Below are 12,500 nucleotides of genomic sequence, written 5' to 3'. Positions count from 1 at the left end.
GACTGAGAACCACTACCTGCATAGTACTGGAACTGCCAAAAGCCCGGATAATCACTTGTTATTCCTTCCTCTTCATAAAAGAGCCTCGCCTTGGTTAATCCGCCACACACCTCTTTTGGGCTTTAAGTCCCTTCAGAATTGCCTGGGGAAGACATAAACGCTGATTCACAGAATTAGCGCTTCCCCCTAGAAAATAATTAATGTCTTCTTTGGTCAAAGGCGGTAGGATTTCGCAACAACGAAATAGCGGGAGGGATTTGCCCCGGGAATTTTACAGATATTTTCCTTTTCTTTATTCTAAAAATTTGCGTTGCTAATTTATGTTTCATAAAAGACATTTTTGAGTCTTGTTAAAATAAAGATACTACCGCTAGAGAGTTAGGGGGTCCTTTGACTGCCAGACAGTACCATATTGGATCCTTCTCTCTGGTTACGGTTCTTTCCCTTTGCCTACACAGACACCGAATAGTCTGGCCTATTCTTTACTGATTCTCCTCTGTCCTCATACACCTGACAACACTGAGATTACTAAACAATTCTTCTTCACCCAAGGGGTTAACTATGGCAATGTAATTGTTCAGTGGCTACTTTCCTCTTGGTAAGGGTAGAAGAGACTCTTTAGCTATGGTAAGCAGCTCTTCTAGGAGAAGGACACTCCAAAATCAAACCATTGTTCTCTAGTCTTGGGTAGTGCTATAGCCTCTGTACCATGGCCTTCCACTGTCTTGGGTTAGAGTTCTCTTGCTTGAGGGTACACTCAGGCACACTATTGTATCTAGTTTCTCTTTCTCTTGTTATGTTGAAGTTTTTATTGTTTATATAGGAAATATTTATTTAAATGTTGTTACTATTCTTAAAATATTTTATTTTTCCTTGTTTCCTTTCCTCACTGAGCTATTTTCCCTGTTGGGGCCCCTGGGCTTATAGCATCCTGCATTTCCAACTAGGGTTGTAGCTTAGCATTTAATAATAATAATAATAATAATCTATAGAGCATTGTTGATTTACTACAAGAAAGTGTGTTGCTACAGAAAAGGAAGGGCAATAGGCGAAGAAGACTTACTCAGGATATGTCTTCATTTCGTCTAAATGAAAGATAAACGATGTCAGAAAGATATATTATCCAGATTCAATCTAATTGCGCACACGCTTTGGAAATGGAAGGTATAGTAACTTTAAACAATATAATGACAGCACAAGGGGCATATTCAGAGTAACATATGCCACAAAGACTATCTTTTCCCCCCTGTTAATCTGCTACCTTTTTGGATTAGTAACACCGAACAATCAAGCCAAGACAGCCTACAATGGTTACCAGAACAGTTTTAATCAAAACATATTCTCGGTCGCCGCCATAAAGCGACTTGAGGGAGGGGCATCACCCTGATACGAACTCAGGTCTCAGGTCACACCTGCTCTCCTGGGGCCAGCCGCCACCGCCAGTCAGTTCTCGACTTCCCGTCCATCCCAAGTGATTGAATCTCCACTGTCCACATTGTCCAGTGCAGTCTTCGTCCATCAGTGGCTTATTCTCTTCCCATAGAGGCGAATTTGTGAGTGTGACCCAGCATTGACCAGCAACCATGGAGGGTATCTTCTGGAAACTTACAATAGTGTTACTGACGGCTGTTCCTTTCAGCATTTCATCGCCGACAACGCTCGACATGAATGGCAAAGCGTATCCTTTACTTGATGGCCGCGTAGTAGCCCAATACGAGAGCCTTTCGCCATCAGTAAGGAAGAGCTTGAATGAACAAGTGCCAAAACAACCCGACTTGGCGGAAGGGAGTGAGCCTTCTGCCGGTGTAGCTGAAGAAGCCCAACCGAATTCCGAAGAAGGCACAGACAAGTATATTATCAGTGGACTGATGGTGCATACTGTCAAGGTTTTGGAAGATAAATTGGAAATTACTAAAGCTCTGAATGAAGTTTCGAAAGACGGCGTAGCTCAGCAGCTAATCATCGAACGTTTGATGAAACAATAACCGAGACACGAAGGTGTGTAAGAGGAAAAATATCATCTTGCACCTCATTTACATGTGATTACTATTTACTAATTGTTCCCAGTTGGCGTTAGGGGAAACTCATAATGCCATCGCATAAAAAGAAAAATATTTTTTACTTCATGATTTAGTATAGTCAATGTGATTGTTATTGAAGCTATAATTGGAAAAATCTTGAGCTTCGTAAATTTTATCATGTTCTGTGAGTAGATTTAATTAACGTGTGAAGTTTACCATTTCTGAATTTATATGTAAAGTGTCTAACAATGCAATTGATAATTGAATAGTTTAAATTTATCATAAATCAAAACCAATTAGTTGTAAAAATATTTTACGGTAAGAAACATTAACCAATGTGAAAAACAAACTTTCTTTATTTTCTAACTACAAACTGCACGCTACAAAATCTAAGGCGATATTTCAAACTACAATGCACTGTAGGAAGTGACCGTGCTATTAAAGAATGATAATGAGGACTGCTGTTTACACGCACTGAATGCAAGAAAAATACCATACTAAACCTCTTATAATTTTAAGTTTTATAATTTAGTGTAACTAGGAATTTCCTCCAGTTGTGTTTGAGCGTGGAATGAATTCATATTTTTAATGTCATATGGCCCAAATTCATAAGTTACATCTTTATTAACCTGCTGAGCAAATTCTATAGGTAATTATTTTATTTCATGCAATGCTATCAATGTGTAGGATTCAAAATATGAATTAATTATTGTATAAGCTATTTACAAGGTTTTGTATTATTAAAAATAATAAAATGTTAGAAGAAAACGTATTAATTTATTTAGTTCATAACACCAATTTATTGAATATGAGAAACTATGACTTATTCAAATATATTTTATGGAAAAACTTTGACCACAACGTGTTTATACAATAGGGCAAAAGTGGAGTGATAAGGAGTATTCAATCATGAATAGATTGTATGCAAAAGTGAATAAGAGGTATTATTCAGTTTTATATCTTTTGTGAAAATTTCTGTTCTGGTTTTCACAACACTTTAATCAATTAAGAAATGATTACCCACTTCATTTTTTACTTTATTAATTACAAATGGATAAAATAATGATAAATTCGACTCAAACTTTAAATTTCAATATATGATGATCATAAACTTCTGAGAATAAGATAATTCACAAGTATATATATAGCTCGTGTTATATTTCATGGCCAAATTCATCACTATACTGCATAAGTATAGAAAGCTTGTGTATAATTCATGACTAAAATTATTACTAAACTGCATATTTTTATTAAACTAAACGACGGTGCATATATTCGCCTGTCTCAAAAAAACAAAAAATGCTTATTGTCTGTCAACACTAAGAGACAGATGATCGTTAATCATATTTTAATAAAACTTTGAGCTCGAGCACCAAACCAAATTGTGCTTCTATGCTGTTAGCTTACTCTGAAAAATGACCAAAGGCTTTACTTTGATATTAAAAGTGATATTGATACTTATGACTCGTCATCAAATAGCTGGGAATGGGTGGGAGACCCTGGAAGATTTCTTATGCACCTATGAAATACATACAGTTCATTCTAACATTTTAATATTATTACTTGCTAAGCCATAACCCTAGATGGAAAAGCAGGATGCTATAAGCTCCGGGGTACCAACAGGGAAAATAGCCTTGTGAAGAAAGGGATCAAGGAAAAATAAAATATTTTAAGAACAGTAACATTTAAAATAAATATTTCTTATATAACCTATAAAAACTTTAACAAATCAAGAGGAAGAGAATAGTGTGCCCGAGTGTACCCTCAAACAAGAGAACTCTAACCCAAGACAATGGAAGACCATGGTACAGAGACTATGGCACTACCCAAGGCTAGAGAACAATGGTTTGATTTTGGAGTATCCTTCTCCTAGAAGAGCTGCTTACCATAGCTAAAGAGTCTCTTCTACCCTTACCAAGAGGAAAGTAGCCACTGATATCCATTTATGTAGCCATAATCATCATTCTAACACCTACGAAAAATTTTTGTCAATACTTTATTAAAGTAAATGCTAAAAATAGATAACCATCTATGTAGCTATAATCATTTTTTTTTAAATTCAAGACAGAAGGGCCATGCTTAAAGAAAGACCTCCATCAGTAGTTTTAAAGGTTACAGATTATTGAATTATGTCGTAAACCTTCCTAATCACCAGGAACCATTGTTTAATTGGATTGGATATACGAATTTCAGCCATATGGCCCAGCGTTGGAGTCTGGGAGGCCATTTATTTTAAATGGTTTTAATTGGACTCTCTCTCTCTCTCTCTCTCTCTCTCTCTCTCTCTCTCTCTCTCTCTCTCTCTCTCTCTCTCTCTCTCTCTCTCTCTCTCTAAATACTGTGGTTATAGCAATTTTGTAATCTTTCCAACATGGATTACGACAAATTCCTTAAGGCAAAATTCTCGTGGGTATTATTACTACTATTATTATTATTATTATTATTATTATTATTATTACTTGCCAGGCTACAACCCTAGTTAGAAAAGCAGGATGCTATAAGCCCAAGGGCCCCAACAGGGAAAATAAAATATTCTAAGAACAGTAACAACATAAACAAAAAATGTCTAAGCAATAAAATATTTCAGTAAAACAACAATTACATGAAATGCGATTAACAGAAATAAGTTAGAGATAAATAAACATTAAGATTTACGGAATAATTTCAAACCAAACGTGGAAACTGATTAGTATTTACTAAGAAATACATAACTAATGATATACGTGCTATATAAATAGGAAATCGGCCTTTATTCTTCCAATCCCCAGATCTTTCCTTTCTTGTGATATTAAAATGCCAAAAAATTTAATTTAAATGCCCCTGCTTATATTTTGTCTTAAAATAGGTTGTATATTCATTACAGTTTTTTCGTTTCTTAACAAAAGATGAAAATTCTTATTTGTTTTCAAATAATCTATAATAATTACACTATGTAATTCGGTATCATTAATTACATGATATTACTTTACTCTTATTATGAATTCTAATATTGACAGCTTGATCTATTTGGTGTCTTCTGCAGTATTCAATTTGTATCGCTAAATTGGATTTAGATTAAAAATTATTTAAACAAATATTTTCCTGAACCAAATGAGTATTTTTTGGAAATACAAAAATCTAAAAGAAAATGAATATATTTAACGACATTATAAGCATCTACGACGGGCAATACATATTAGAAAAGTCTCGAGATATAGGAGTTACAGAGAGCAGTGTCGCCAGATGGGTTAGCCCCAAAATCCCCAAAACTCAAATAAAAAATCCCCATAACTCAAAAATCCCCATTTCCACAATTATATTTTCTTCTGATCCTGTAAGCTTTACTAATATAGAAATTACTCACTATACTTCATGTAAGTGCAAAAACCAACTAATTGCAACAATACAAAGGTTTGTTCATCTTTGTTTTATGTTGAACAGGCTGACATACGTTTTTTTTATAGTTTATGCATGACATATCTGTTTTGACGCTTTTACTGTTTGTAGCATGATTTACTGTTAATTTATTCTCATCATTTATTTATTTCCGTGTTTCCTTTCCTCACTGGGGTATTTTTCCCTGTTGGAGACTTTGGGTTTATAGCATCTTGCTTCTCCGACTAGGGTTGTAGCTTGGCTAATAATAATAATAATAATAGAAATTTGTACGGAATATCCCCACCAGACAAAAAATCCCTAATTCTAGGGATAATCCCCATATCTGGCAGCACAGAGAAAGAAACTGGAATCCAGAACATCCAAACAGAGCACCTGACTCCTGACTCCTAATGGATCCGAGGTATTTTTCCTCCCTGGATCTGACCCTTCCCACAAACAGATTAGAGAGGGTAGGGGAGAAGCAGATCGGCAAATAAGCCTAATCCTAGGCAAGGGCAGGATGGTGGTGTCCTGGGGAGCGTGAGAAACCAAGGACAACTCATCCAGTATACAGTGGTATGTAGCATTGTTTTTGACATATAAATGTTTCATGTTATAATATAGTAATCTACTTTGTGATTCTTTGCAATAAACACTATATATATATATATATATATATATATATATATATATATATATATATATATATATATATAATATATATATAGATAGATGGATAATCCCAAACAATCTGAATTTTAATCAATGTACATATCAACCTCAATAGCATTTAATATCGAATTCTACCTTTGGGAATGTATATCCACTGGAAATTCATTTATGATAACAGCTTCTGGCTACGTAAGTCGAAAGGGCATGTCTGAGGCCTTTGCTTTACAGTGGTCTATATTTTTATAGTAATGGCTGATGATGATGGTGACATATATAATTTATATGTACAGTATGTATATGTGTGTATATATATATATATATATATATATATATATATGTGTGTGTGTGTGTGTGTGTGTGTGTGTATAGCATATTCCAATGTATCAAGGAATCCTATTATATCTTTATTAATTACGGTGTTTATTATAAAATTTATAAAATCCAGAGTACTGAAAATGTAGTGTTAACAGATTAGGTTATCAGTAAGCAGTAATTGTACATAGAATAATTTCTAATTTCAGATGCGAATTGGATAAGAACGCAGTAAAAATCTGTATGATTGCATAAAACAATGCAATAGCAAGAATAAAGCTTTATTTAAGAAATAACTGGCAAATATTCTTTGTTTAACTGAGCTTTAGTTAGTCGCTTTGTAATATTAAAAGTGGCGGATGTTATTAGCGTAACAGTTTGTATAAAATAGTCCAAATAAATCTTATTGCTTGTTATATTAAACTTCTAACTTCATTCAAGTTTCTTATCACTATTAATAATTACAAAATAATATTCAACCAAGGACAATTATTTCGCTAAAAAATAGTGTGTTTTCCCCGTCTGGTTATCAGTTCAATTTTTTACCTATAAATCTTTAATACTTTTTCCGTTTCCATACTTTTTCACAAGTCTCACATTTTACTACTTCGTCACCTTTAAGGGTATCCGATTTCCGAGACGGTTTAACCGTTTCTAACAGCCTCATAGCAAGTGCCCATTAACGTTCACGCCAATTCACACCTCTGGAATCTTTACGGTGGCAAATCTGTCCCTTGGGCTTTCTCTTGAGATGATGGATTAACGCTCCATGAAATACAGTTATGGGGTATATGCCTACGTCCATTGAGTCTATGGACCCCCGTCTGGATATAGGCCAGGCCATTAAGACATACTCTAAGTGGGTCCCTGGACAGGTACTCAACAACGAACGAAGTAGTTAAAAAGCTCAAAATCTCTCCTTCCCTAATAAACACTACAATGCAAAATGCACAGAAAAAGTTTGGGTACTCCCATTTAAAGGTTTAAAAGTCGCTCATGAATAGCAGAGGCAAGGGACAGTAACATTGCCCTAACAAGCAGGACAATGCCCTAGAGACTGACCATACATCATGTGATCAGCGCCCAGCCCCTCTTCATCCAAGCTAGGACCAAGAAGGGCCAGGTAATGACTGCTGATGACTCAGCAGACAGACCTAGAGGCTCCCCCAAACCCAGCATCCTTAGCTTGCAAGGATGGTGAGGTTGCAGCGACCAAAGAAAATATCGAGTTTGAGAGGGCCTTGCACCCCAGTCTGGCGTTCACCAGTCAGGGACGTTACCACATCGGCCACATTCGGATTAGATTTCTCTTTAATCCATACAGGAAACGAGCAATATACGGTGTGATGCTGAATGCCTTGGAATGTACACGATAAAATAAATAACTAATGGTCCTGATGAGAGTATAGTGTAGGACATGAAAAATAGCCCTTAAAGTAATTAAAACTTTATAAAGAATCCTTCTCTTGTTCTTGTTTTTATTTTTTATTTCATTTATAAATCATGTCCTCTCGTAGTTTCCTTATTTCCTTTCCTCACTGGGCTATTTTCCCTGTTGGAGCCCTCGGGCTTATACCATCTTGCTTTTCCAACTACGGTTGTAGCTTAGCAAATAATAATAATAATAATAATAATAATAATAATAATAATAATAATAATATTAATGCTTTGCTCTTCAACTATACGTTCATACATCTTAACATTCGGTTTATAAACACAGGCAGGAACAACGTCTTTATATATTTGTATATTTTAATCTATAATAAGTAAGAAGACTTGTTAAAAAAAAGAAAATGTAGCCTGGAGGCAATGACTTTAAAAGGGTCTTATCATCTAGAGATAAAATAACGGCATGTAAAAGTCCTAAAAAATAAAATAAAAACTGATTCTTTTCATAGGAATATGATAACGTGTATGTGTCTCATTTATGTTTAACATTCAATGCAAATCAGTTTACAGAATTTATATTTTAACCTTGACATGTGAGAGAGAGAGAGAGAGAGAGAGAGAGAGAGAGAGAGAGAGAGAGAGAGAGAGAGAGAGAGAGAGAGAGAGAGAGAATAAGTTCAGTACTTCGGTGTTATGCATTCTTGAGGGTACACTCGGGCATACTATTCATACTATTTCGAATCATCAATTGTATCATCAAATATATTTTATATATAGAAAACCAGTCATAAGTATTACTCAAAATCATACACTGAAGGAATGGTTTAAAAGAAAATTATCACATCGAGATGTATTTATTTTTTTAAGAATACAAGCTAATTTTAGTTAAACTAAAAATTTGGGAAATTGAACATCTGATATATTCTACGAATAAATGTCAGAAAATTAATTAAAAAAATAAAACAATTTAGTCATAGTCACATACATAAGAATATCAATATTTTTAGGAAAAATATAAAAAAAAAATTCTATCTTATAGCTACGCAACTTGATCGTATGTAATCAATAAATTATTAAAGTAAAATAATTTGGGGAGTAAAAATAACTTTTGGTCTGAAGATTTCTTTTAGCTTGTTGAAATGTTTATACCTCCTTGTCTTACGGAACTTCTAATTTCTATTGCACATATTGGTATAAACATCTTTTTTCCTATGAAACTTTCATTTTGTAGTATGTTTCTATTGCGATCTTTGTGTTGCAAAGCAATATATTACACTTAAAGTCACATCTGCACGTTTTAACCACAGACCGCACATCAGACTTTACTTGCAATTTTAACCACCGGGCACATATCAGACTTTACTTGCAATTTTAACCACAGACCGCACATCAGACTTTACTTGCAATTTTAACCACAGACTGCATATCAGACTTAATTGCAATTTTAACCACAGACCGCACATCAGACTTTACTTGCAATTTTAACCACAGACCGCACATCAGACTTTACTTGCAATTTTAACCACAGGCCGCACATCAGACTTTACTTGCAATTTTAACCACAGACCGCACATCAGACTTTACTTGCAATTTTAACCACAGACCGCACATCAGACTTTACTTGCAATTTTAACCACAGACTGCATATCAGACTTAATTGCAATTTTAACCACAGACCGCACATCAGACTTTACTTGCAATTTTAACCACAGACTGCATATCAGACTTAATTGCAATTTTAACCACAGACCGCACATCAGACTTTACTTGCAATTTTAACCACAGACTGCATATCAGACTTAATTGCAATTTTAACCACAGACCGCACATCAGACTTTACTTGCAATTTTAACCACAGACTGCATATCAGATTTAATTGCAATTTTAACCATAGACCGCACATCAGACTTTACTTGCAATTTTAACCACCGGGCACATATCAGACTTTACTTGCAATTTTAACCACAGACCGCACATCAGACTTTACTTGCAATTTTAACCACAGACTGCATATCAGACTTAATTGCAATTTTAACCACAGACCGCACATCAGACTTTACTTGCAATTTTAACCACAGACTGCATATCAGACTTAATTGCAATTTTAACCACAGACCGCACATCAGACTTTACTTGCAATTTTAACCACAGACTGCATATCAGATTTAATTGCAATTTTAACCATAGACCGCACATCAGACTTTACTTGCAATTTTAACCACCGGGCACATATCAGACTTTACTTGCAATTTTAACCACAGACCGCACATCAGACTTTACTTGCAATTTTAACCACAGACTGCATATCAGACTTAATTGCAATTTTAACCACAGACCGCACATCAGACTTTACTTGCAATTTTAACCACAGACTGCATATCAGACTTAATTGCAATTTTAACCACAGACCGCACATCAGACTTTACTTGCAATTTTAACCACAGACTGCATATCAGATTTAATTGCAATTTTAACCATAGACCGCACATCAGACTTTACTTGCAATTTTAACCACAGGCCGCATATCAGACTTAATTGCAATTTTAACCACAAATCGCACATCAGTCTTTACTTGCAATTTCACGTTCTTGCTTTATGGCACAATAACTTAAAGAGAGGGTTATCTATCAGCAAGGAGGAAGCTTGGACTCCAATTAAATTTTGGCCCGTGATGAATTGTATTCATGATCACATAGGAGTTCTGCTACAAAGAATTGTATTCATGTCCACCTATAAGTTCTATTACAGAGACACGAGACATTCTTTCTACAGCTAATTGTTATTTTGAACTCTACATAGTTTCCACAGTGCCTCCACACACTTTTCTTTCTTACTTCATTTAGAAGTTCTTTCTTATTTTACTTTCAACAGCTAATTGTTATTTTGAACAATCGACAGTGCTTTCAAACACTTTTCTTTATTACTGTATTTAGAAGTTCTTTCTTACTTTACATTCTATCGACAGTTAACAGTTCCTCCACAGTAAACATCTACACAATCTTCAGTCTTTCTGTTCTTCTGGCCCTTCTTCATAATGATCACGTTCTTAAGGCTCTTCATACCCATTGGCATCATAAAATACACTGTCAGCATAATTTTTGTATCCATGATGGCCGTCAGTGCGATCAAAATTTTCAATTTCATCATAAACCTCTTTGTCATTATAGTACTCTGGACGGTAATAGTACTGATCAAGATCATCGTACTCTGAATTACTTTCATATTCATCATCATACCAATACAAAGTCTCTTGGTCATAAGTATTAGGAGTGGTTTCCTGATAAACTTTATAATACCCAGGATACCAATCATTTTCATTATTTTCCTCTTCATAATATTCACTTTCGAAGTGACCCTCATCGTCGACAAATTCTATGCTACCATTAACTTCTTGGAATACTCCAGGGTCTTCTTCTGATCCAGCGTCATTTGATAAACTATCGTCTCTTTTATCATCGTTATCGTATCCCAGCCGTTCGTCTGCCAATGCACCACCTTGATAACCCTGATCCAGCCCTAAACTCTGATGATTCTCGGCACGCTTTTGGGTCTCTCCTGCTTTCTGACACGTTACCTTCCCCGTTCTGTCGGAACTTTTGGAATTTTCCATGGGCTTCTCTTCCACTTCTTTTCTATTATCAATCGTTACTCTGCTGTAGCCTGAATCATTACAATTATCAATAGATGCATAATCCTTATTGCTTGTAACATTACTGGGTGAAGTTTCACCCATCTCTTTTTTCTCCTCTTTGGAAACAAAGTTTTCTTTCTCTAAAAGCGTGAGGCCACATGCAATGTTCGCTTTTGTAAAATCCTTTTTCTCATTGTTGGGTTGCACGAAATGCTCAAAGCGATGCCCGTGCGGGGAGTGCTCAGGTGTAGGAAGCTTTCCTCTAAACATTATAGGGTCAACTTTATTTCTGGACGGATCTATGGTCATCCCTCTGATCCCTGCTCTGGCTTCTTCTACCAAAGACATTGGTGGTCGCTCTGGCAACCTCCAGACCTGCAGGTGGTACTTCCACTCATAACATCTTGGGGATTTATTATCCAGGCCAGTATCCCTGTTGACAACTCTAGCTTCCTCCAAATGTAACTTGCTGGCTGTGTGACGGCGAAAAAGTTCTGTTTCCGTTTCGTAGCTGTTTGATTGTTTGTGCAATAGTTTCTCCGCCATCGTATTTTAAGCTAAAGGTATATACAAGCTTTACATACAAGCTTTTATCGCGATATAAACTACAGTCAAAGCTTCAATGAAGAACTATAACTTGTCTAAATTGTTCGGATAAATATGTTCTAGATATGAACCACAATTAACATGCGGTCGATTGGGTAATCACAAGAACTTAACAACCGAACTGATCAGTAAGACTGGCGATGGGTGAATGGTAAGAGTGAGACTAAACGTTGGTCTTAGGTGAGTCTCTTGCTCGTAACGGAAAGGTAATCTAAGATAAGAATCAATACTGTAAGTGCTTGTGAGAGTAGGCTTAAGGTGCATTTACTTGTAAACGCTGTTAATACCATTGCTTTTACTTGTATTGGTACCTATTAAAAGTAATTGTCAGATTACAGAGTCAAAGCTTTAAGTCAGAAGTGGTATTTATAAATAATAAAACTGAATTTTTTCGTGCTATAGATGTAGCATTTCGTTATTCTCCCGATGTCTATCTGATGTAAATAAAGTAAAAAGTTATATATATATATATATATATATATATATATATATATATATATATATATATATAT

At 35.2% G+C, this 12,500-nt stretch overlaps 2 protein-coding genes across 4 annotated transcripts in view; both read right to left on the bottom strand.

Annotated features, from left to right (window-relative positions):
* The window catches only part of Aplip1 (JNK-interacting protein Aplip1), a 437,635-nt gene that overhangs the window by 87,544 nt on the left and 337,591 nt on the right, over positions 1-12,500 (bottom strand). The window lies entirely within an intron of this gene.
* Positions 10,637-11,954, bottom strand: LOC137645395 (uncharacterized). The gene has a single exon (XM_068378201.1). It carries the CDS (start codon positions 11,926-11,928, stop codon positions 10,798-10,800), a length of 1,131 nt encoding a protein of 376 aa, XP_068234302.1. The 5' UTR covers positions 11,929-11,954; the 3' UTR covers positions 10,637-10,797.

Source organism: Palaemon carinicauda, chromosome 1 (assembly GCF_036898095.1).
Source record: "Palaemon carinicauda isolate YSFRI2023 chromosome 1, ASM3689809v2, whole genome shotgun sequence".
Lineage (NCBI taxonomy): Eukaryota > Metazoa > Arthropoda > Malacostraca > Decapoda > Palaemonidae > Palaemon > Palaemon carinicauda.
This window is presented reverse-complemented; position numbering and strand designations above follow the sequence as displayed.